This window comes from Pleurodeles waltl, chromosome 2_2, assembly GCF_031143425.1.
Source record: "Pleurodeles waltl isolate 20211129_DDA chromosome 2_2, aPleWal1.hap1.20221129, whole genome shotgun sequence".
NCBI lineage: Eukaryota > Metazoa > Chordata > Amphibia > Caudata > Salamandridae > Pleurodeles > Pleurodeles waltl.
Genome location: NC_090439.1, coordinates 194,610,916 through 194,638,186, shown reverse-complemented (window position 1 = coordinate 194,638,186; position 27,271 = coordinate 194,610,916). Strand labels below are relative to the sequence as shown.

Here is a 27,271-nt window from a genome sequence, read left to right as displayed (position 1 = left end):
AGCAGCCGCTGTCTCTCGTTTTTTTCTAGCGTGTTGTAATTTAGACATTTTAGGTATTTGCTTTAAGTCATCAATCTGGTAAATCTTTGGAAAAACTATTCCCAAATAACATGTCCCATACCATCCCTTAGGGAGACGGTAATAAGCATGGAGTCCACAGATGTAATTGATCCCAGGGATCGCTGGATCCTGTCCATTTAACATGAATGTCCATTTACTCTGAAACAAAAACACATGCCTGCATTCACTCGTTCCTACAAATAAAGTGTCATGATCAGATTTCGGCCTATATATACAAAGCCTACCTACATGCAATCCATCGATAGCTAATTTGCCCTGCGTCTTTATTGCGGTGTAAGCATAATCATTTGCATATGTGCGTTTCTCTAGCCCTTTTTCTAATCTTTCTTTCAGAGCTTTGCGTCTATCATCAGTGTGATCTAAGAAGCTTTTCTCTACAGGTGTTAATAAGCAGGTCAGATTGTTGCAGTGTGCATAAGCCGTCCCAAATGTCAGTGTTGGCTCAAAGAAACCTCTAACCAATTTTATACTATGCTCTTTAGCTAACTTGTTCAGAAACTCAATCACAGGCACAAAAGAAAACACTACGTCTAGATTTGAATAAAAATATTGCACATGTTCCTGGTCATAGAATCTTGTTAGTAGCAAACTACAACTTATCCCGTATGTTAATGGAAGACTATGGTAGGTGACTCCTTCTTGTACTGATGAAGGAATCTTTGTGCACACCTAACAGTTCCTCGCATCCATAGTATCAACATACTCATTCAATAGGCAATAGAAGACATTAGTAGAAAGTTCCCCCTTTGAATTAGTTCCCTCATGCAAATATTTAGTATCCTGCTCGAACTTCTCCCATGGTGTTAGTGTAGCAGTCTCAGGTTTTGAAGCATTGTTAGTCACTTTCTTAGCCAACCAGGGCATTCCCACAATCACACCTACAATTATTATTGCACACACAATACCCAATATAACATTTAACCAACCACACACTTTACTCTTTTTGCTACTACCTCTAGTGTAAGCCATGATCTGTAAAGAATCAGATAGCAGAATAACTCATAACAAACAATCAACTTGAGGACGATTAAAAGCTCTTTTTTTTTCTCAAGACAAAGTCTCTCTTTCTCTCTCTTGGAGTGTATTTACAGCGTTTCACTCACCCCAGGACCCTTTTGTCAAATCAGGTTTAGCAGTTTGTTATAATCGGTTTTTCAGAGTCAATTTAGGTTTTATATGTCACATCCGGTAATTTATAAGTCTCTTTTCTCAGCTTTCAGATTTCGATTTCAATTTTTAAATTTAACACAGTCTTTTCTTGTTTGAATTCAGGTACCCTAGTATTTGCCTGGTACTTCTCGATCAAAGCAAAATTATAAGAATTCTTGTTGCCATTCAGATGTAGTTGCATACGCCCATTCAGGACCTGCGTACCTCCTGTTTGCGACTCTCTTTCTTTTCAATCTGCGTTCGCTTTGCAACTCTCCTTCACTAAGATCCTCCCTTCTGGTTGTATAATTTCTTCCTCTATTGTTTCACAAGGAACGACCTTTTCTTTTTCAGCTTGTTTCTCTGGCCAATTATCACCTTTATGCGTTTTCTTCCTGCTTGGCCTTTCAGGACACTGAACAGCACCCTCCTCTTGTTCTATGGTGTTTTCTCTTGACGGACCTGCAATTGGCTCAGGAGGTATCTCTGTGTTTTGATCTCCTTCTGCTCTCTCCCCCTCGTCTTCTGGGTCTGTAACAGGTTCAAGCTCTAACCCGTATCCGTCTACTTCTGGGAGAACCTCTCCTTGTTGCAGTTCTCCTGCTGCCTCTACTGAGATAGACTCACTGTCACCTCTCTCAAACTCATTTACTGTTTGAGGGACTAGGCCGTCCTCAGTGGGCTCTCCTACAGTCTCAGTTTCCCTTTGAATACTCTCTAGCCCTGAGACTTCCCTCTCTGGAGCTGTTGTTTCGGGCACTTCAAGTTCCTCATCAGTTGGACATGTTACCTTCTTTGTGTGACTGGCATGTATTCAGTTTGGGACTCCTGCACACTTCACAGCAGTGGATGTTGTTAGTATTACTTGATATGGCCCCTTCCAGTGCGGCTCCAAACACGACTTCCTTACGTGCTTCTTAACAACCACCCAGTATCCGGCTTTTAGAGTGTGACCTGGATCACTGATTGGTGGTAATGTATTGGCCTCCACCTGGTGGGAAAAAGAGCGGACCACGTCAGCCAAACCCTTGCAGTAGTCCAACACCATATCATCTGTGATATTCACAAGAGCATTTGCAGGTACTTCGGGTAACCTCATAGCTCTGCCCATGATTATCTCATGGGGAGATAGTCCTGTCTTCTTGTCAGGTGTGTTTCTCATTGACATCAACACTAAGGGCAATGCATCTGGCCATTTCATATTGGTAGCTGCGCACATTTTTGCCATTCTCGACTTCAAGGTACTATTCATCTGTTCCACTGGTCCTGATGCTTCGGGCGATAGCTACAATGCAGCTTCTGCTCAATGTCTAATGCAGCACACAAGAGCTTTATCACCTCACTGTTGAAGTGTCTGCCCCTATCTGATTCTAAAGAGACCGGGAATCTGAACCTTGGTATTATCTCTCTAAGCAACAGCTTTGCTCTACTGTTAGGCTGTCATTCCTACGTGTAGGGTAAGCTTCAATCCAGTGACTGAAAACACAAACAATCACCAACACATACCTCAAGCCTCCACACATGGGCATTTCAATGAAATCCATTTGCATCTTGCTAAATGGACCTCCAGCTCTCCCTATGTGGCTCAAAGTTACCACAGTCCCTTTTCCCGCATTCATCTGTTGACAGATGATGCACCTGTGACAGGTAACCTCTGCGGCTTGTCTGAATTTTGGATTAAACCAGTCAATTCTGAACAATCTGATAATTGCGTCTCTCCCAAGATGTGCTTATCCATGGTACAACCTTGCGAATTGTGACAAGAGACTGTTTGGCAAAACCAACTTCCTCGCCTCTGACACCCACAAGTCGTCAGCTCTCTGTACACATTGCATTCTCTGCCAGGAGAGTTTTTCTTCTCTGCTAGCACGACCCTGCAGTGATTTTAGCTCATCAGATGTATCAACCACCCTTAATGCAAAGTTTAAGCACGTTTCATTTTCAGTTTGCAGTAACAATTCCCACTGATCCTTGAATGATATACAGTTCAATGCGCAAAACCATGCGACTTGATCTGCATAGCCGTTTCCCATTGACACAAAGTCTTGTGACTTGACATGAGCATTGCATTTCACCACGGCGATTTCAAGAGGCAACTGAATCGCATGTAACAAATCCTTAATCTGTTCGCAATTTTTCAATGGTGAGCCAGAAGAGGTCATGAAACCCCTCTGTGACCACAATTGGCCAAAATCATGTACAATTCCAAATCCGTATCTGCTGTCAGTATAGATAGTAACTTTCAAGTTTTCACCTGTGTGGCATACCTTAGTAAGGGCAATTAATTCAGCCACTTGTGCGGAATACACTCTTTCGAGCCAGGAGGCTTCTATAATACCGGTGATTGTACACACAGCATATCCGGCTCTCAGAATTTCAACTGAGTCTCTCAAACATGATCCATCAACAAACATGATGCAGTAATTTTCTTTTAGCTGCGTATCTTTAATGTCAGGTCTGGGTTTGGTACATAGTTCTGTTACCTCAAGACAGTCGTGCTCCACTTCCTCTGTATTGTTAATCTCAGTGTTTTCAACAGGAAGTAGAGTTGCCGGGTTCAATACAGTGCATTGTTTCAAGGAGACATTAGGTGACCCTAAAAATAATTGTCTCATATCGGGTAAGTCGGGCATTTGTCATGTGCTGAGTTTTAGTTTGGGTCAACAGAATTTCAACTGAATGCGGAACCATTACTGTTAGGGGATGTCCCATCACTATGCCTTCACACTGTGTGAGGCTCTGGCCAACTGCTGCAACTGCGCGCAAACAACCTGGTAAGGCTGCTGCGACTGGGTCCAGAGTAGCTGAAAAATATGCTACAGGGCGGTTTGTACCTCCATGGACCTGTGTTACGACAGACAGAGAACAAGCATCACGTTCATGACAAAACAGTAGAAAAGGCTTCGTATAATCAGGCATACCCAAGGCTGGTGCCCTACACATGCACTCTCTCAATTCCATGAATGATTCAAGCTCTTCCTCAGACAAGATTATGGTATACAGTTCATCCTTAGTTTCCTTGCCTGTCAGCTTTATCAATGGTTTAGAGATAATCGAAAAGTTGTGGATCCACTGACAACAGTAACCCACCATTCCCAAAAACATTCTGACATCTCTCTTTGTTGTCAGGGGGTTCATCTGCAGTATGGCCGTCACCCTCTCTTTTGATATTCTCCTGGACCCTTTCTCAATCAAATGCCCTAAATATTTTACCTCTTTCTGACAGTAATGCAGCTTCTTCGGGGACACTTTATGTCCGTTCTTTCCCAAGTGGTTCAGCAAGGCAATAGTGTCATACCTGCAGTCGTCTTTTGTTCTGGACGCAATCAGCAGGTCATCAATGTACCGCACTAGGGTCGAACTGAAAGGCAATTCTAGCGACTCTAAATCCTTCTTCAGTATCTGATTGAAGATGGAAGGTGACTCAGAAAACACTTGAGGAATTCTGCACCAACTGTACACCTTGTCCAGGAATTTGAAACTGAATAAAAATTGGCTGTCCTCATGAAGAGGTACCAACAAGGATGCTTGTGACATGTCTACAACTGGGAACCATTCTGCATCACATGGAACCTGGAACACAATCACTGCTGGATTTGGCACAATGGGGCAACACTTTACCACAATCTTGTTTACTTTTCTCAAATCTTGTACAATTCGAACCTTCCCACAAGGCTTTTTCAGACCCATTATTGGTGAATTACATGGGCTGCTCAATACCTCTTTCAGAACTCCTTGCTTTACGAAGTCTGCAATTATCTGTGACACCTGAATAAGGACATCTTGTGCCATGTGGTACTGTGGCACTTGGGGAAACACTGCATTTGGCTTCACTTGTATTTTAACCGGTTCTACTCCTTTTATCAGTCCCACTTCCTTTCCTGTCAGGTCCCACACTTCCTCTGTCACAGTTCCTTGGAGCTCAGCTGGCAAGTCAGTTACTGTAAGCATTGGGAATAAGGTTATCAAAGGGTATTCTTCATTTGCGGTCTCTGTTTCTGATTCAGAAAACTGCCCATCATCTCCCTCATCATCACTGTTGGTTTGCACTTCAATCCCTTCATTAGAACAGGTAATAGAACATTTCGTCTTGCACAGTAAGTCTCTCCCCAGTAGGGATACGGGACTCGAATCACAGACTACAAACTTTTACAGTCCCTGGAAGTTTCCAATCTCAACTTGAACTGGGTCAGTAATCGGATTTGTCAGGTAATGGTTTGCTACTCCTACCACTCTTATGGTACGCCCTGATATTGGTAATTTCGGAACCTCTGCACTTCTGACTGTAGAGCGTGTAGCTCCCGTGTCAACCAAAAATGAAACCTTGTGACCCATCCCCTTTCCCGCCACATAGGGTACTCTCTGATCTACTTCTAGGGACGCTGCAAGCCTGCACTCTTCACTGTCTGAACTGTCATCCGACCATTCATCCTTCATTCCATCCTCACCACGCAATGTGAATTGCTGTACTGTGTTATTTTGGCTCATCACTTGACCTGTGACCTGCTGAGGAAGCATCACCTGTTGATGTCCCATTGGAGAAAATGGTAATTGCATTTGCTGTCTAGGTACCATGGGAACCTGCTGTTGTACTTGCTGCATTTGTGCTGGTTGAAGATGCTGCATGGGCTGTAACCCCTGCATCTGAACCATGTTATTCTGGAAGTTTTGATTTTGACTTCTCAATTTTGGACCCCTCACATTTTGAAATGTACCGACATCAGTGCTTTGTTGAACGACACCATCATGCACCACATTTGGGCATTCCCGCTTCCAATGCCCCATGCCCCCGCACGCATGACATGGTGACATATTTTTCATCCCCTGAGCATCATTTTGAACCACAACAGTATTCAAGTCTGGACTGCGGTTCACAAAACCTCAGCCTCTCGGTTGCGCCTGAAACACGCTATTCTCTTGCGGTTGCTGCTGTACCATCTGCTGGATTCCGTTTCCCTGTATACCTGCCTGCGCTGCCTTTATCTGCATCACCATCACTTTCTCCTTCAACTTTCTCTGCTTCAGCTCAATCTCGTCACTACAGTACTGCGCATACTGCAACACCTCATCAATTGGCTTCGCCTGCCAACAGATCAAATGATTCTTAATCATCTGGCTAACCTCTGGTCTCAGCACTTCAACAAATCTGAACCCAAGATGGTTCATGTCTTTTAGCTCAATAGTCTCAGTGCCACTGTAATGTTTGAACGCTTTCAATGACCTCTCATAATAAGCATGGATTGACTCTTTAACCTCCTGTGAGGTCCGATCGATTTTCTGCCTGTCAGTTACTTTCGGTGACACTTTCTGCTTCAAAAACTCATTCACTTTATGATAGTACTTCATCACCTCCTCCGATGGTGCTCCAGTCACCTTATCCCTTGCCGGCTCCTGCGTCGGCCAGTCCACACCTCTTTTACACTCAAGCCATGAATCAGGTGGAACAATGATCTCAAACAAGGTATTCAAGTCCTCCCAGAGACACTTCGCAAGCTTCACAAACCTGTCTGTCTGCTGATACCACTCTATCAGTTTCTCCCTCAACCTGGGATAATCATTTGTGAATGACAGAATGTCTCCCCTAGACCACGGTACATGAATTAGAACCCCACCAGCTGTTTCTCTCATCGGTAACATCTTTAATGATCCCTTATCTGGTGAAGCTTTAGCTTGACTTGATCCCGGACTGTCGCTTTTTTCCTTATCTCTTTTCTTTGCCCAATTGCCTTCCCATTTCTCTAAAGCTCCCCAGATCTGCGCACTTGCAGTATTTCTTTAAGGTGCGCTTTCATTCCGGCAGACCTCATGTGTTCAAAGTCCTTAGAGTCTAAGTCTAATCTGTAGCTTCTTTTCAAATGTTTAATATTCTCAATATCAATATTGTATTTGTCTGCCAGGTTCGCCAACTTCTGATGTACCTTACCTATTCTTTCGTGATTTTGGGGCACAAATATCTCAATTCTGCTTCTGTGTATGACTCTAATCTGTTCACCCCCATTGTCCCTTCCACTAATTCAGTAGCTTCCATACCCAGTCTTACAAAGTTTAGGTAATCATCTCTCTCTGATTTTTCTGCGATCACTGTAGCAGGTTGTGAAGCTTTGTTATTTCCCAGCCACTGGTTTAGTTGCTGCACGGAAAAGCCTTGCAACAAGATATTTCCTGCCTGCATTAATGGTCTCTGTGATGTATCCACACTCATTGTCTGTGGGGCTAACACACTTGACCCTACTTGTCTCATTGCCTCTAAAGGAGCCCCACTTGGGCTAAGGCTTAACAAAGATCTGAGATGTTCGGCTGTTTGCGATCTTGGCGATTATTGATTGAGAGGTTCCTGTGAATCCTTCTCTCATTATATACTGGGTCCCCACCCCTTGATCACATGTGTCAGGTTTACCCTGTGCATACAGTGGTACAGGTGGACCAACAGTAATTGGTAATGATATGGCAGCTGGTGTCTGCCCTGATCCCAAACTCCGTGGAGCAGTAACTCCCAAAGCTTGGCTCCCAGTGGCTGGTGTAGGTACAAATGGGGATCCTGCCGCTGGACTATAACTTGGAATCAGCTGTTGCTGGGGCAGCAATTGCGGAGTTGGCTCAATCTGCACTAACCCCGATTTTGTATATATCGGATCAGGCGGCACTATTAGATTCGTAGTAGTCTCTAGTACTGGGACGTCTGGATAGATTCTCTGTATCTGCGGTGGAGGTTGCAACTGTATCGGCATGTCTGGCGCAGTGGGTACACTGACACCGTTCTGTATCAAACCTGTACCACCAGTCTGTACTGTATCTGTAACTGTCTTCTCCTGCGTCTGGTTCCCAGGACCCGAACTAGTGCTCGGGGCATTGTCGTCTACTGCATAAGGTGGCGGCCGATCATGCAACAACTGATTAAGAAACTCTTCATCATCTGAGTCGTCTTCCTCTATCCAAGACCTTTTAGCGTCTTTAGGCTTATTAGAGTCCTTGTCTGTCTTGCATGTGGCTTTCTTTCCCTGTGTTTCATCTCCCTGTGTTATTGCTGGGAACAATTTAAGTCCTTCAACTATTCCCCTTCTCCACATTTTGCTCTCATTGTCCCATCTAGCCTCGGCTAAGGTCTTTTCTGCCCTCCTCATTCTTTTCTGAAATTTCTGCTGTCTTTGTTTAATAGCCATTAAATCCCAGACTGCTAATGCCTCAAACTGAGCTGTCCTCGGAGGTGGCTTTTGTACACTTAACATCCACCTCAAATGTTTCGTGTTCCGGAAACGCCAAACATCCCTCCTTTTCTGTTAATTTGCGCCACTGTTTCAGCCATAAGCAAAGCGCGACTCCCTTTTCCTCCATTACTATATAAGCTGGAGTACCCTCGGGCGGTGTAGGCTCACCTTCACTCGCCATAATGTATGCATCTCCTTTCAGAGCGCTCCTAAAAGCCTTAATAAAATTCATCTTTGCGTCTTTTCTTTTGTTTTGTATTTGATAAGGAAGTGACTTTAATTCCCAGGACACTCTTCACTCACCTTTCTTCAACCTATTGCCTCTCACTGACGGCTGCCAATCTGTGCGCGACACCTCTCGGCAACTGACCTATCACAGCGTGGCACCACTGACGTCACACTCACACACACTGCAGCTGACAAAGTCTTGCGGCTTGTCCTCCTTAAACTGGATTCACACCAAACTAATGCAAAATTATTGCGAGCACCTTTAACAACAACAACAACTCAAATTTGCCGGTTTACTACAGGAAGGGTACACAATCGCTTTAGAACTTTACAGAGATTTCACTTGAAGCCTCAGACGCTACTCTCTCTTTCTCAGTTCCTGCATACGCAAGCAGAATTCGATCTGCAAATCCTACTCTCGACTTGTCAATGGTTCGTTCTAGTGCACTATAGAACTTGCCAAATCTCCATCGAAGGTTTCACTCACACATTTAGATTCAAACTCGACTTGTCAACCACGCCCGATTGACCTATTAAACCGCTCAAATTACAACATAAACCCAGGTGTCTTCTACACTTTATCAATATACTCCGGAGTCTTAGACCACGACGGGTCCGTACATTAACAACCAACCACGTGGGTAATTTTATAGCACAGAGCGACACACTCATATGAAGTTGCCGACTTCCCTACTCTCATACTGTGGAGTACGCCCACTCCTACTAAAACAACATTTACCTGGCCTAAACACATAATCTTCACAAAACACCTGCAATATGCATAAGCTGAGCAAGCGCAAATCTATACCACACATGCTAAGATGCCGAGAACATTCCCAACTCACTTAGGCAGGCGTCGAGATCCCGGGAAAGTCAGGGGGAATTTAGAAACACATCATATCTCCAATTTGCATTATCTCAGAAAAACAATTTAAACAATAATTCTCCGTCGTAGGGCCCCAAAGGGCCAAACCGTCGCTCTGCTACCAGAACTGTTAACGCGTCCCTTTATGATAATTTATTACACATCAGGACTCGTTCTAGGCCAATGAATCTTTTGACCCAGTTGAGAGACACCTTAGGACGAGATAGCTAATCAATATGTCAATCAATACGTCAATAATGTCATCAATATTTATTACAACAATGCATTTCACTTTAGTCAAAGACATTAATCAACTCGAGACACCACCATGACCTTGCAGTCATGAATAACCACACCAGTTTAGTAGAATTTTATGAGTTTTATTCCCTATTAATTACAATTCTAAGAGCAAGTGTGTTAATCTCAAAACCAAGAAACAAAATAGCATAGTCGCAATATGGCAACTCTGATAAGATTTCATTAAGGCAAGAAGCATAAACATCAAAACATAACACGGCGTGAACATAGATCAACTTTAGCAAAGTATCATTAATGCATCGGTTCAACAAAGCAGAGATTCAGTAATTTGTCTATTTGCGTCAGTTTAGTGAACACCTGTCCTAACCACTGATTAGCATTGGCATGTTGTGCTTCATGCAAAACAATTTAGAACACCAATTTGGAAAACATCTAGCTATGGTCTCTGTCAAAAGTAAGCAGTTGGTACCTAGAAAGGAAAAGCAAACAGACAAATCACAATTTCATTGTCATAGTTACCCTCCAAGATTTGGGTCAGCACTGAGGTTCAGTCTTTTGTCTTCAGGACATCAGTTGATTCGCCATCAGTCAAAATTCAGCTCTGGGGCATAAAGGGCCACTTCCCTCATAAGGAGGCAAAGTGTAAAATGGGCAAACTAAGAAAGGATGGTTTCATTAAAACCATATAAGTCACCAAACAGAGTGACAGAGTTTCTGGATAAAATCAATAGCATTCCCTAACACCTCTCTCTCGGCTCCCTGTGTCATGGGTTTTTATCCCTTTTTCATTGTACATTCCCCTAAAATCTAATTGGCTAAGGGGTTGCACCCCACTATATCTACCCAATTAACTTTGAATTAGCTCATCAAATTTGTCACCCCACAACGGTTCACAAGCGTTTTATTGGTCCACATGATTGACGTCTTCAGAGGTAGCACGTCCGGTATGATTTCATCCTCCTGTAATTCTTTGCACATCTTTTGGTCAGTAGCTCCATTGTCTTCACCGGTTTAAACGACCTTGTACATTATATTAATCTACATTGTTGCATTTTGGCTAAACATTTCTACAAGCAATATGAATTTCATGAGAACGGATCCACTATAGTTACATTCAGCTTGTAGTTTGAAGAAAACAAGAGGTCATGTCCTTTTGCGAGTCAGCACTCTGCACATTTAGAAAAACACATTTAATGTGAGAGCCAGGCAGCTAAGCTTCGGCTCATGCTAACTTAAGGCCTACAAGATTTATTTAGCATAACTTTAATAACATAATCATTAATAATTATTATAAAACCATTCTTTAATACAAATATTCATAGGCATTAGTCATTTTCATTAATCCCCGTATACATTGGCGGCCACTCCCCGTAGTCACATTTCAAGTGCACATTTTAGCAAAATATACTAGTACAATTTCTATGCGGCATTATCACACATTAGTTCATAAACATTTCAGCTTTTTTTTGGGGGGGGGGGAGGGGCTGAAAATTGCCGACCAATGTTTTGCAACCTGATGTCAGTACATATAACCCCAAAGTGTTTTTAAAAGATGGCTTGTAGATCATTTGAACCTGGAGCCTCAGAGGAGCAAAAAACTGACTCTGAGTGACAGAAATAAACATAATGACTCTACGCCCTGGGAGAAAGCTCCCAAAGTGTGGATGTCATTCAGTTTTTTGTTTTTCCTAAGCAAACTCCCACATAAGGAGTTTGTTTTGGAAAAAAAAAAGGAATGTTAAAAGTTTGGATGATGGCAACTGTCTTCCAATTTTTTCCATGACAGGAACGGCCATGATGTTCCTATCTGAAAGTGAAAGAGCTGTGATCTCTAAGTTTGGCAGAAAGTAGCCCAATAGCGATGCAGACCTAAAGTCCTCTGCCACCATGCCGGATAGAATACCGTCCATTATACATTATGGGGGTCATTCTGACCTTGGCGGACGGCGGAGGCCGTCCGCCAAGGTACCGCCGTCAGAACACCGCACCGCGGTCGAAAGACCGCGGCGGTGATTCTGACATTTGCCCTGGGCTGGCGGGCGGCCGCCAAAAGACCGCCCGCCAGCCCAGGGCAAATCAACCTTCCCACTAGGATGCCGGCTCAGAATTGAGCCGGCGGAGTGGGAAGATGCGACGGGTGCAGTTGCACCCGTCGCGTATTTCAGTGTCTGCTGGGCAGACACTGAAATACTTATTGGGGCCCTCTTACGGGGGCCCCTGCCGTGCCCATGCCATTGGCATGGGCACGGCAGGGGCCCCCAGGGGCCCCGCGGCACCCCCTACCGCCATCCTGTTCATGGCGGGAGAGCCGCCATGAACAGGATGGTGGTAGGGGGTGTCAGAATCCCCATGGCGGCGGAGCGCGCTCCGCCGCCATGGAGGATTCAGACGGGCAGCGGAAAGTCGGCGGTACACCGCCGACTTTCCGTTTCTGGCCCCGGCTGAACCGCCGCGGTCAGAATGCCCAGCGGTGCACCGCCAGCCTGTTGGCGGTGCTACCGCCGACCTCCGCCATGGCGGTAATTACCGCCATGGTCAGAATGACCCCCTACATGTGGCCCTTTGTAATTATTGTTCTTTTATTTTTATGACAGGTATTTAATTTATGGGTGAGGGGAGCGTACCCGTGATAAAGAGATCCTTTTTGAGATTCTATCCCAATTTGAGATTTTATCCCTGTGCTTGAATGACAGTTGTTTTAACTTATTCCTTTTTTTCAGATCCTATATTGGCATGTGGTGCTGATGACAGCCAAATACATTTGTACATTTTCCAGGAAAGGCAGGTAATGAGTTTTATACATATGTATTCTTTACCACTTTATCACTATCAACGTATCGCAATTTTTTACCTGGGCAGGGACTGTTGTGTTCCTCTTTACATTTGCAGTGCTTATTTAATTTGTCTCCTAATACATATTTTCCGCTTCCCTAACCTGTTCTGGGGTAATAGGATAATCAAAACCTTCTGCCTTGCTGACTACATGATCTTTTTACATCAGATCTATATAACTAAGTGCTTATAACCTAGTAATCCTGGATAGAACTGGTACATTGAAAGTGTCATTGCTCTGGGAACTCAAGCCATAAACCTCTCATTATTTATGCATCACCTAAGCATAATTCTCTCTTCATGTCCTTAACCGCAATTAAAGTTTATGTTGTTAAGCAACGTAGGTAGCTTGGAATTCTCAGAAGAGCTCCTTCAGTAAGCACGCTGAGAGCACACCCCTGTTTTAACTGTCCAATAAATAACTTACTCATTGGTTAAGTACACCTCTTATCCATTTTCTCCAGCTGCTAGGACAGCCATTGGTTACAGGTCAGTATCCATGGCAGTGCTGTCATTCACAACTGGTGTTCCTGGGCCTCATGTACTACTACACGACAACTGGCTAATTATTGTATTTTCTTTTTACTCTTGACTTCGGAAATGTACCAGATTGAGCAGCTAAGGCTTACGCCATGGAGGTACCCAGTCAAACCTAAATATTTAAAAAGGAGACGCCTTTATATATACAAATAGAACGTGCAGTTTGAGAAAGGAAATAAGCCAAAAATCTTAAAAAGCCCTGGAACCATCAGGGGCAATTAAGTTAGTCTCAAATGCTGTTAGCTCTTAGACAGTAAGGATCCTTATTCCAAATAACAAAGAGCTCTATAGCAAAGGTAAATTCATGGGAATAGTTCAGAAACCTTTCAAGCATTTATTAACTCTCATGTTTACTCTAATTGTATGCCCAAAGACTTCAATGGGGCAGAGGTGTCTGTACCACAGTGTATCAAGTTTTGTATGGTATGTCCTTCATCTGTCCTAGTTCCTTAGCTGTCCTTTATGCAGGGATGGTCAAGTCAGTGAATTAAGGTCTGTACGAATGTCTTCCAGCAAATCTGCCCCGAAAAAACAATAAAACTAAAATCCCACCACTCACACTGGTACAGGATTACACTCAAATCCAAAATAATGAAGTTCAAACAGTGACTCACTGATCAGTGAACTGGATTAATGAATGTCTAGCAGTCGACATCCACATCAAAACCTGGTCACTTAACCATAACTTGTTTCAAGCCAATATAAGTGAAATAGCCATTGGAATGTGACCTGTCACAGTCACTGTTTCTAGTTGGTTAGTGGGAGTAACCTTGAAAACCGGGACACCTGTTGGATCTAAGTTAGAACTGAGGTTTAGGGTCAAGAGCCAAAATCAAGAGTATGTTTAAATCTGTTTATTAGCGAGCAACAAAGAGAAACAGGTAACGATCCCCTAAATCAAAGCCCAGATGCCGAGTTCAGTGAAAGGTTTGTTTAACATACCCATGAAGTTAGGATTAAACATTTCTGTGAATGATGAATAGATAGTAAACAATCTTAGTCACCCACAAAAAAGCCCAACAAGGGAAAGTGGACAAAAGCTGAAAGGTCGGAACAGCAGCAGCACCTAAGATAACTCTTCCTTGGCCTCTCCAGGGGAAGAACCACAGCCCCCCTCCAGACTGAGAACTGTTTGCAACCCACTATCCAGAAGACCTTAATCATCTTAGTCCTCTGAGGCTTAAAGTGCATTTTTTCATTGTCTGGACATACACTCCCAAGAAGAGATCTCACTGAATGAATTTGGGAGGACATACATTTCTCCTCAGACTTACAGGAAAAACCACTGGGGTTTTGAGCTCTTTTCCTGATGAACAGACCATTTTCCTGGCAAGCTTAGAAAGATGCAGTTGTGGAAAAAATAGGTATCCGATAGAAACTACTAGCTGTGGATTCCTTACCTCCGAATTCCACCGGTGTCATACTGGATCTAAAAAATCTTGAGCAGTACCTTTTCGCACCGGTAGGTGGTATCCATCGGCTCTGCGTTGGTGGCGCTGAATGTGACATGCCTATATAGGTGTCACCCAAGTGCGCTTACATGCGTTCTTTACTTACTGAGCCATCAGCACAGATCTGGAGAGAGCTACCTCAGTCCATTTATTGGACTATTTATTTCAACATTTTGCCAAATTCGTTTTCGCTTTTCCCTAAGAAACCTGTGCGGTTTTACCCTTGTGGTTCCTATGACAGGCAGATGTCTGTGACAGACTCCCACTAGGTTTGACTCTGGTGCCTGAGGCTGGGCCACAATCCTAAGGCCTGCCCTGACTGTTGAGTCATGTATCCTAAGGTGGTTCTGGGGTGCTCCTTGAAGCTCTTGGTCACCCAATGCCAGTCGAATCCATGCCGCTCCATGTCCCGGTTGCGCATAAGGTCCAGGGCCTGTTTGTAGATCTGTTCCTGGCACTCTTTGCTGTGCTCAAGGTTGTTGTCAGGTAAGTCAGATTTAAAAAATCAAAAACGTCCAAGAAGTCAATGCAGTCTTTGACTTTGCTACACAGCCTGTGTTGGCCGAGGCCTGGTAAAGACGCCACAAATCTAGGCCCCATCCCCATGCATCCACTGCGCAGCCTGAGTCTGCGTCCACTCATCGCCTCCCAGAATTTCCCAGAACTGGAACTACTCCTTTCCAATTAAAGGGGCTTTATGAGGCCATGCATCTCATTGGGTGGGCCAACCCCTCTGGAGCTCCTTCTGGCCCTACGAGTTCAGCAGGTGCCCTCACTGTACTCCCTCTCATGGGTTCGGCCTCTGTGCCAATCAGGCTCTTTGGATCCATTCCTGGATCCAGATTTGCTGTGGTCATGAGGGCAATCTTCACCGGAGCCAGTTCCGGTGGTCCATTCCCAGCGCTGCAGATGCCAACCCCATTGTTATACCCAACTCCGATATGGCGTTGAATCGGCATTGTCTAACATTGTCTTTAACCCTGGCCATAGCACGACCCTCAAAATCAGGGACAGTTCTTCTTTTCACTGATAGGCCTTGTAAGGATCTGAGGATCTTCATGGTTATCCCGACCCTGTGGAAGAGTCAGATGATATCTGGTATGAGGAACTTTCAGAGTCCAGTGGTCTAGAAACTGGCCTAGTCTCTCCTCCTGGTGTGGCTATGGAGGAAGGGGCTTTATTTGCCATGGTGGGGAGGAGAGCAGCTGGAGGTCCTGGACTTTACACTGCCCCTGGTGACAGTCAAGACAAATGTCTTAACAGATGTGCTTCAACCAGGAGTTGCCCCCCAAAGAATCTCTTCTCCCCAAGCCTTGCAGAGGGGCTCCTGTGCACAAGACAATTGCTCACCGCCATTGTCCTGCTCCTGGGGACCCAGCTTTTACCCAACACCCTAGCCTGGAGGACCTGGTTGTCCAGGCCTGCTAGTCCAAAGTCAGCCCTGGCACGTTCTCTACTACATGACCATATAGGGAATCCAAGAGAATGAACGCCTTCGGTAAGAGGATATTCTTCAGTATTGGATCTTTCATAGTTTCACATGCTTGAATCATTACCCGTCGTTGAAGTGAGAGTCTCAGGTGTCATAAGAAGTAGTATGCATTAAAACAATAGGCTGCTAAAGGAAAGCAAAGGTTAACTTAATAGCCTATCTATGTCACTTTTTTTTAAAAAAGACCAAAGTAATCCACTGACCAATCAGGCGATAGCACCCTCCAGACAGAGGCTCCAGTTCCTCAGTTTTTCTACTGTGCATGTCAGGTGATGGGAGTCTCCCTGAGCTCTGCTCTTCAGAAAAACTAGTTTCAGCAGTATTCTTCACAGGTCAGCTTTGAATTATGCTTTAGTTCGGCCTAGGACAATCTGACTGTCAGGATCTCCACGGAAAGGCTTGTGTAAGTCATGTAACACCTGTGGAAGAATGAGACTACACTCAGAAGACCCTCACAGAGAGTGCATTTACTGTCTCTGTCCGAACTTAAGGTTATAGATTGTAAAATCTGTAGAACATTTTCACAGTAAACCCTAAAGGACAGGGAAGCAAAAGTCCTCTTGTGGTTACGAAGACTGAAATAAAAAAAAAAAACAGCCCGTCTCTGTAGAAGAAAGAGATGACTCTTCACATATCATAAGCTCCCACAAGAGAGAAAGATGTCAGGAAGAGGAGCCTTCGGAGCCCCATAGAAAAGTACTTGAAAAAATCTCATGGAAAGGAGATTTTGCCACAGGAAAAGAAGTACTCCTCTAAGGTCTCTTCTGAGCCTGCAACCCCATCTGATAAGAATGTTTTTCTCAGAAAAGCATCAAAATCACGTCCTTTAACATCAAAGGTTACTTCTGATAAACAATAAAAAATTGTTAAAAAATTTCATCACCCTTGATGATAGCCTTATCGACGATATCATTGACTACATCTACCACCATAACGTGGATGTTCACAACAGCGGCATCGCCAGTGATATCTTCATCTCCACTAGCGTCGGCGACCATTGCATCTTGCAGGATTATATCTACACCTCCTGCTATGAAGAGAGCAACATCGCAACAGCCATCTCAGAAGTTGCCGACGGCACTAAAACCACCGTCGTGAACGGGCTTGTTGATGAGCAATATAACGACGACAACATCATTGCCATCGACGACTGTACCATCGACAATGGCTACTAAGAAAACACCACCGTCAACGAGAATAGCGTTGATGAAGCAATCGCCGATGAAACCATCGTCGACGAGACTTCCATCGAAGACCCCACCATCGACAGGAGTACCGACGACAGCCTCATCATCTACAGAGTTTCCATCAACTGAACTTTCTACCTGCATTCTACAGACACCCTTAATACCTGGAAAAGGCATGCCACTCTCTGGGCTATCCGTAGAAGAATTTATGTCTGGAACACATCTCGCCAAGTAAGATCACTCCATTTCCACCACATCATCTCAGCCTCCCCAACTTTGGACTGGGATAATTATGTTATACAGCCACCATCACCACTGCTACCACCTCCTGTAGACTCTCCACAAGACAATATTGGTGGTATTCATAGTATTATGGAACACACAGCAAAAAGGTTCCATTTACCCTGTACCTCGTAACAGACAAACTTTTTTTTTATATGATTTTAAGGAATCCAGGGAAAAGTCAGTGAAAGCGATACCCATAATAGATTTTATCTGGCAAGAGGGTATTCGTACTATGAAAAATCCAGCCACCATATCAGCAGTCATACCAAGACTAGGCAAAACAATACAGAGTACCAGACAACGTGTCAGCATGATTAGTAGGCCATCCGAAGCCAGATTCTGTTATTAGTCAAGCGGCCCAGAGGCTTTCCAAAAACCCATCAGTGCCTCACCACCAGATAAAGACAGCCGCCCCCTTGATTCTATTGGGAAGCGATTCTCAAGTATGACAGGGCTTACAGTTCGGGCAGCTAATTCACTTGCAATTCTTGCAAGATTCGATAGATAAATGTTGTTGGGTATGTCACAATACATAGATCTCCTGTTGTATGCCTCTAAAGAAGAAGCCAGAGAAAAGGGGATAATAGACTGTGCCATTGACATCTCCTCAGCAGTATTTGGGCAGTTGGCAGGAGTAGCTGGTTAAGAGTCAAGCTTGGTTGAAAGCCACAACCTTTCGACCAGAGGTGCAAAGCAAAATCATGGATATGCCCTATGACGGTAAGTCATTATTCAGGAAACATATTGATGATGCTTTGCAAGCCATTAAAATTGATAGATCCAGATCATTGAGTATGTTACAAACAAAAAGCAACCCTTTCGAGGTACCAGAGGCAGTAGCACTTTTTCCTATCAACAACTAGGTCACTAGGGGAAAACAACCCACCAGAGGTCGAGACACTACTGGCTTCCAGAGCTGTCCTTCGGTTTACAAACATTATTTTCCAGATTTAGGTAGCAGACCTATCCTCCTACACACCACTTTTAGATTATTGCTTAGGCAGTGGACGTGTGCTTCGTGTACCACAAATCTCCCATGCACACTGCTCGCTTGAGCAGTTCCCAAAGTCACACCACTATTATACGCTTTGTGTCCCGTTTGGTAGCTGGTATTCTTCATGCTACCTGGCATGCTTTCTTTTACACCTCTCAGCTTTCATCATCAGCTCTCAAATACTGAATTGGTGGATAAGCTGTTTGTTGCTTACTCTAAACATGTAAATTTCACATCTCAAACTGAAACACTTAAGTGTTTTATACATGAACAATCTTCATGCCAAAAATCTTATCGCCAGTGAATAGCCTACATTTAATAATACACGAACTGAATTGCCACACACTTCATGGATCACTCCTTCTGATTTTACAAACTTACCTCACATTTCTACTATTAGCAATACTGAAGCTTTAATACATCTTGTATGCTGCTGCCCATGCTTGAAGTCAGAAAGACGCCTACTTCTAAAACCTCTGTTCTTGAAACATGGGCTGAGAACATGTAATGAAGCATTAAGACTCATATTTACAGCAGTGGTCTCCTTAGAACTAGCCTGTTTCGGGAAATTGTTTTACAAGCTGTGTCTAGCCTTACGTCAGTCGAGGAGCCAAATTAGTATGGGTATTCACAGAGGGTGGGGGCCTATAAAGAATAGGCTCTGACGAAATGGCTCCTGCCACCTAAGCTACCCCTCATTTCTACTTAACGGCCCTGGGTGACGAGCTGAGAGAGGTAATCTATGCATAGCAGCTTCAGGCCCATGGTCGCTGGCTTCTATTCTCCTTCAGCACGATCTAAGTGGCAGAGTTGAGTTTGTATTGTTTCCTACATTAGATTGATATAGTTCATCGATTTGTGAGGTCAGTAGCTATCTGGCAAGCTCTATTGAGTCTAGTAAGGCTCTGTGGTATGTAAGTAGGGCCCATGGTATGTATTTTTGTACATCTATTTTTAAAAGCTGAGATGGCCTCGGGGAACGTTGGATATGGTGTTCGGTCAATGATTGAACATAATGGGTGCTTATTTTGTGCAACAGCTTGCGTTTGGGGATCTCAGGGTTGGATTCTCTTGTTGGTATTTATTGTATTTAGACAGAAGGTTTTATGATTATGCACCCTTATAGGTGCAAGGTGGGAGTATGCTGGGTAAGAGCTTTGGCATATGAAGGGTGTTTCTTGCTGTTTTCTTTTTTTATGCTTTCTTTTTAATGTATTTTAATCTGCTGCTACGATTTTAATTAATCATGCAATAAAGATTAATTCATTATTAGCCATCTGACCTGAAGTGTCATCAGACATTTTTTTCTGTTAAAAAGCAGGTGAGGATGTTCAGTCTTAAAAAGGTAATTCTAAAAACAACGCACAAGTAGTTACTGTATTGCCTCTGACTGTATGGTCACTTCTGTCACCATATCTGCTCGAGCTCCTTTTTTTAATCTCTCGCACTAAATGTTGATTGTTGACCAGAAATTTCCATCTGACATACTAATTCATGCTATTTGCATGCTGGAGCTTCCTTCACTGCATTACTATGACGAAGATCATTCAAGTTCTGTCCAGACAGTGGCGCTACTTAGTGCTTATTTTGTACAAGGCATGATGGTGTCCAAATTTTTGCCTCGAAGCCCGCGGCCGGTGCAATTAAATATTGCCGTGCCGAATACCAACACTGGGTAGTCTTAAATCCACTTCATTCATTTTAATTCTCTGCCTCTGCCTTTATCTAACTATTGAAGGTTCTTGCTTTCTCCCTATGTAACTGGTTTTCTATTTTTCTCTTCCTTGGTGTTTCTGCTTTGTGTATTTTTCCCTCACTTGCTCTCCTAAACGTCTAATGCAGAACAATAACTGCCTGTCCCCAAAAATAAGTGCCGGTGGCCCCACAGGCAACTTGCACTTCCATGATGTTGTTGCGTTTCTTTTGCATCTTTATCTGATCCCATGTAAAACACAGAAGCTAATGTCTTGTGTTTCGAGTGAACTGTTCTTGGTATTGTTTACTTGTTAAATTAATCCATTATGTCACAGCTGTTGCATGTTATTCTTTAATTTAGGTTTATTATCTACTGAGAAGTCTCATATTTGTAAAGAATGTGAGGATATATTGAGTTGATTGAAGTAAAATTTGCAGTTAGCGCTATTTATGATATTCTGTTATGCATGTATTTTCAACTCTGTTGCTGGTTGACATAAGTAGCCTCTCGCACACTATGCCCATTTGAACGTTCTAAAGTGGCTAGTATCCTGCTTGCTAAACAATACAAGCATTGACAAATCCAATAGGTCTCTCCTAGACAAGCGCAATTGGCTTTGGCAGTGTGTTCTTGCCATGTTGTACACCAGTGTGGCTGCTGTTCAGCATGGCTAAAGGTTAGTGGTATGGAGTAGATTTGTTGGGAGTAGAATAGGGGGAGTAGAGTGTCGTAGAGGTGAGTAGAGCTCATTGACAGAGAGTGTTGCAGAGTGTAGTATAATAGAGAGGGGTGGAGTAGATTGAGCTAGTGGGGTGGAGTGGTTTGGGGTAGAGTAGGGTAGATTGGAGTAGGGTAGAATGGGTGGATTTGGAGGGGTTGGGTGGACTGGATGGGGTTGATTGGAGTGGGGTGGACTGAAATAGGATGGATTAGATTAGAATGAGGTGAGTGGGTGGATTATATTGGAGTGATAGGACTGGAGTGGATGGTATTGGGGTGGATTAGATTGGAGTGGGGTGGGGTGGATTGGACTGGTGTGGGGTGGATTGGATTTTAGTGGGGTGGACTGGAATGATTGGATAGAAGTGGGGTAGACTGGGGTGGGGTGGACTGGATTGGGGTACAATGGGGTGAATCGGAGTAGATTGGATTTGAGTGGTATGCGATGGATTGGAGTGGTGTGAGATGGACTGGGGGGTTGATAGGACTTGGTTAGATTGGAGTGGTGTGGACTGAAATGAAGTAAGTGGGGTGATTTGGGCTGGAGTGGGGTGGATTGGATTTTAGTGTGGTAGACAGGATTGCGGTTTGTTGGATTGGGGTGGGGTGGACTGCATTGAGGTGGGGTGGACTGGAGTTGGGTGAAATGGATCGGGTGGACTGGAGTGGGGTGGAATGGATTGGAGTGGGGTTGGTGGATTGGTTTGAAGTAGGGTGGGGTGAATTGGTTTGGAGTGAGGTGGGCTGGGGTGGTGTGGATTGGATTGAGTGAGATGTATTGGATTGGGGTGGCTTAGATTGGGGTGGGATGGAATTGATTGAGGTGGATTGGACTGGGTTAGGGTGGATTGGATTTAGGTATTTTGGATTGAAGTGGGTAGGGTGGATTGGAGTGAGGTGGATTGGATTGGGGTTGAGTGGATTGGACTGGGGTGCTGTGGATTGAATTGAGGTAGATTGGGGTGGGATGGATTAGAGTGGGTTTTTTTCTGGAGTGGTGGATTTTTTGGAATGAGGACTAGCGGGTGGATTGGAGTGAGGTGAGGTGGACTTGATTTGAGTGGGGTAGATTGTGGTGGATTGGACTGGTGTGGAGTGGGGTGGATTGGGGTCAGGTGGGGTTGATTGGAGTGTGGTGGATTAAGGTGGTTTGGATTGGAGTAAAGTGGATTAAGGTGGACTGGAGTAGGTGGATTGACGTGAGATGGATTGGTGTTGGGTGAGTGGACTGGACTGGATTGGAGTGGGGTGGATTGAGTTGTGGTGGATTGTAGTGGAGTGGCTTGCACTGGATGTATGTGGATTGGAGTGGGCTGGGTTGGACTGGAATGGGTTGAACTGGAATGGGTTGGATTGGAATGTGGTGGTTTGGACTGGAGTGGGGTAGAATGAAGTGCATTGGATTAGATTGGAGTGGGTTGAATTAGAGTGGGATGGATTGTGGTGGATAGGAGTGTATTAGGGTGAGGTGGATTGAAGTGGATTGGATCAGTGTGGGGTGGACTGGATTGGAGTGGGTTGGATTAAAGTTGGGTGGATTGGATTGGAGTGGGGTTGATTGGTGTGGGTAGATTGTTTTTGTTTGTGGTGGGGAAAATTGGAGTAAGGCAATGCATTGGGGTGAGATAGACTGGAGTGGGTAAAATCTGATTGGGCTAGATTTGGGTTGAATTGGATTGGTGAAGGGTGGATTGGATTGCTTGGAGTGAGGGAATTGGGATGAAGTGGGGTGAATTGGATTGGGGTGAGGGGATTGGTGGGGTGGATTAGAGTGGGGTATATTGGAGTGGGGCAGATTGGATTGGAGTGGGACAAATTGAGTTGGGCAGATTGTTTTGGATTGGAGTAGGGCAGATTGAAGTGAGTCAGATTGCTTTGCAGTGGAACAGATTGTTATGGTTTGGTGGGGGCAGACTGTTTTGGATTAGAGTGGGGCAAATTGGAATGGGTCTGATTGTTTTGGATTGGTGTGGGGCAGAGTGGAGCGGATTGAAGAGGGACATATTGTTTTGGTTTCAAGTGGGGCAGATTGGAGTGGCTTGGATTGGAGTGGGGCAGACTGTTTCGGGTTGGAGTGGGGCAAACAGTTTTGGGTTGGAGTGAGGCAAATTGGTTTGGAATGCAGTCGGGCAGATTGGAGTGGGGCAGACAGACTGTTTTGGATTGGAGTGGGGCAGACAGACTGTTTTGGATTGGAGTGGGGCAGACTGACTGTTTTGGATTGGAGTGGGGCAGACTGACTGTTTTGGATTGGAGTGGGGCAGACTGACTGTTTTGGATTGGAGTGGGGCAGACTGACTGTTTTGGATTGGAGTGGGGCAGACTGACTGTTTTGGATTGGAGTGGGGCAGACTGGTTTGGATTGGAGTGGGGCAGACTGGTTTGGATTGGAGTGGGGCAGACTGGTTTGGATTGGAGTGGGGCAGACTGGTTTGGATTGGAGTGGGGCAGACTGGTTTGGAGAGGAGTGGGGCAAACTGGTTTGGAGAGGGGTGGGGCAAACTGGTTTGGAGAGGGGTGGGACAGACTGGTTTGAAATGGGGTGGGACAGACTGGTTTGAAATGGGGTGGGACAGACTGGTTTGAAATGGGGTGGGCCAGACTGGTTTGGATTGGAGTGGGAATTGGAGTTTGATGGGAATTGGGTAGATTGTTTTAGATTAGAGCGAGGAAGATTGTTTTAGATTGGATTGGGGCAAATTGGAGCCGAGCAGATTGCTGCACGGCAGATTGGAGCGGGGAAGATCTAAGTGGGGAAGATTGGAGCAGTGAGATTGTTTTAAATTAGAATGGGGTGGATTGTGGTGGACTGCATTGGGGTGAGGTGGATTGGATTTGGAGTGGAGTAGATTGGATTGGATTGGGATAGATTGGATTGGGGTGGATAGGATTTGTGTGAGGAGGATTGGATTGGAGTGGGGTGGGGTGGATTATGGTGGACTGGAGTTTTACATTGGGGTAGACAGATTGTTTGGGACTGGAGTAAGGCAGATTGGAGTGTGGTAGATTGGTTTGGATTAAACGGGGCAGATTAGTTTGGATTGGAGTAGGGGCAAACTGGGATGGTTTGGAGTGGGGCAGATTGTTTTGAATTTGAGTGGTTCAGATTGGAGTGGGGCAGATTGATTTGGAATGGAGTTGGGCAGTTTGGAGTGGGTCAGACTGGACTGGGTTGTTTGGGAGGATTGTAGTGTGATAGAGTGGATTGGGATGAGTGGTTTGGATTGTAGTGGGGTGGACAGGTTTGGTCTGGCATGGATTAGATTGGATTGGTGTGGGGTGAGGTAGTGTGGATAAGATTGGTATGGATATGAGTGGGCGGATTAGATTGGAGTGGTGTGCACTGGGGTATAGTGCACGTGTATGTGTTATAGCATAATTTTGAAAGTCACACTTAAGAAAGAAGCAATGTTGCTTTGCAATGTTAAGAACAAAATAGTCGTCTTTTTAGATCCAATGCCTACAAGCAAAAACAAAACATGAGGGCAAAGTTAGAAAAGAAGACTTGGCAAACTGAAAGAAAAGTGTTAACAATAAATAATAAAACTTTACAATTTTGTTTGTCCTGCTGGGCACGTTTTTGCCAATCACACATCTTCTGTTTGCCGGGCACTAGAACTTAAAAAGAATTACCTCAATCACATCAGGAGCAGCAGAGGGACACTGATTTAGTTGCATCAGTCAGTGCTTGGTCCCTGCTCCACGGACAGGAACAGAAATTATAAAATATCTGCAGCGACCAATTATGAGGCTGTAATAAGAATGTCACGCAAGCCCACAAATGGTGAGCAACGGGCAGGATCCAACAACTTTGTTGCTCACAAGAGTGCCTTGCAAGTGAGACGCATGTGCTTGTGCATGCTGTCGCAGTCTCGACCCTAAAAAACTGCCCTGGCTGTCCATCCCTCTCCCCTAAAATACAGTTTCTGAGTAATGGTCCAAACCTGGGCATGTTCAGGTTTCTGAGCATGCACTAATTATTACGGAGTAATGGTGCACATTCGAACATGGACTAATGACTGGTGAGGGATAACAACAGCTAAACATGCAACAGGGTTATTGAGTGATGGTGCAAATCAGAACATGCACTAATGAGTGAGTTAATGAGTGATAAGGTAAATGTGAACACACACTGGGATTACTGAATGATGGTGTATATCAGAAAATGAGCTGCGTTTTAATGCATGGTGGTGTAGATGTAGCCACGCAGCCAACACATTTAAGTGATTGTGCAAATTTTCAACCATGAAGAGGGATTTTAACTTTTAAAATAGCCAGACCTGTTAATTTCACAAATTATTGTTTTCTGTAAATTAAGTGTAGTAATTTTATTTCTAAGGCTTTCTTTATATAGTTTGTATTATTTCTTCTGCGCTGATTTTTTTTCTTTTTTCTTACCAGTACTTTTACTTTACTCTTTTGAATATTAGACCTAACATTTTATTGTCCATATAATTGAGGACAATCAGTTCTAGAGCTTTTGTCTTTAAAAAAAGAGCAAAGTGATTTCCATTTACTTTGATTATTTTAAAAATGAGATTTGTGATTTACGGAATCCCTCTTGTTAGCAGTCCAGGTCTATTCATTCACAATGCTTATAAACCAGTGCTGATACTTACATCTTCAACGTAAATGCACTATACTGTCATGAAAGTGAAGCAGTTGCTGAAGAGAAAAGGAGTCCTATTATGTGATTTTAATAGTAATTTTCATTGTAGCTTCAGAAAGTACACGTACTCCAAGGGCATGAGGATTGGATAAGAGGCGTCGAGTGGGCAATATGTGGTGAGTATGATACACAAGCAGTTACAAACATTAAGCCAGCTTTCTGGGTGTGGATTACTGCACTCAGTGAGGTCTGTATATAACCCGGGAATGGGTGCCAATATTGTATCAGCTTCTGAAAATATGTTAGCATATCCTTTGATATAGATGATTTAGTAAAGCGATAATGGTTTGTCTTTATAGGATGATGTAAAATCTGTAGTTGTACAGTGCACTCAGTCCATATAGTAAGATTAGTCCTGCATTGTAGTATCCTCACGTATGGTTATAAATGTAGAATATTCCCACCAGTGTACGGTGAACCCCGAACACTTGTTTTTATCAACTAGAATCATATAATTCTTAAACTGAGGCTAGGCACAGAAACATTTCAAAAGTAGGTGTCAATTCCACAGTATATTTGGGTCAGCATTTCTGAATTTTTTTCTGGGAATTCCCATTTGTAGGAAATACACAAACCGCATTCCGGCTCAAAGCTGAAAAATGTGCCACAGCTCTAGGATCAACCTCTATGCCCATGTATGCCTGTGTAGCAGTGAGAAAATTAAGGAAAATTAACTGATCACAACAAAAGTGCACCAGGTTGAGAAATACACATTGCTGTTTTAGGAGCTAGCAGGTTCCATCTCTCAGAATGGATTGCACGGGCAGTTTGCCTCATTGCCTCAATTCTTTTTAGTGCTCGCCTGAGGCAATGCTCATGCGCTGCTGCTTGCGACAATCTGTTGTCTAAAAAAAAACCTCTAAATAGGGATTTTTAGCCTTCCTTTTACTTACCATTAGTTAGCTTCATTATCACTCTTATTATCTTCCTTTTCACTGGTGAGCCCCTGTCAGCCCATAACTGCTTCACTTCCTCTCCGTGTGCTTTTCTTCCCTGGAGTGTGGAATAAGGACTAATTAATTTCTTGATTAGTACACTTTCCCACTGCTCATACTTGGATTTTGTTACTTTTTTTTTTTGTTCTTATGAGAGAACTTAAATATCATTTTAGTTGAAGCTCCACTTTCTCGGTATTTTCAAGAGCTGCACGCAAGCAACTTGCAAAACTTTGACATGTGACTGATTTTTTTAAACATACATTTTGGCCACCTGTCGCTTTAATTGATGATGAAGCTGTGAAAATACTCTTCTGAATTTATGTTTGCCACTGTTTCACATTTACTTATTTGTTAGTTACCACTTTTATAATTAAGAGGATATTTTACTCATCATTGAACACGTGGTGATTTCAAAAGGTTTATGTTTCACCTTTACCTCTGCTCAACCCTACCCTCTAAAATAACCGTGACCACTATCCACTCCTGGACCTTAAATTCACCCGTAACTGCCCTTCTATCCATCCCGAACCCTCAAGTCACCCGTGCCTATCTTTACCCACCCCTGAACCCTCAAGGCAACCTTACCTCCCTTGTCCGGTACCCCCCTCTGAACCCTCAAGTCAGTCTCACCTCCTTTTACCTTTGCTCACCCCTGAACCCTCATGTTAACATCACCCTCAC

At 43.9% G+C, this 27,271-nt stretch overlaps 1 protein-coding gene across 7 annotated transcripts in view; it reads left to right on the top strand.

The window, feature by feature from the left end:
• ELP2 (elongator acetyltransferase complex subunit 2) overlaps nucleotides 1-27,271 on the top strand; it is a 1,253,630-nt gene that overhangs the window by 227,423 nt on the left and 998,936 nt on the right. For all 7 annotated transcript variants that reach the window (XM_069219622.1, XM_069219623.1, XM_069219617.1 and 4 more), the window contains 2 exons: nucleotides 12,507-12,571; nucleotides 25,702-25,768. In XM_069219622.1, coding sequence (XP_069075723.1) covers nucleotides 12,507-12,571; nucleotides 25,702-25,768 — 132 coding nt within the window. The remainder of the gene's footprint in view (nucleotides 1-12,506; nucleotides 12,572-25,701; nucleotides 25,769-27,271) is intronic.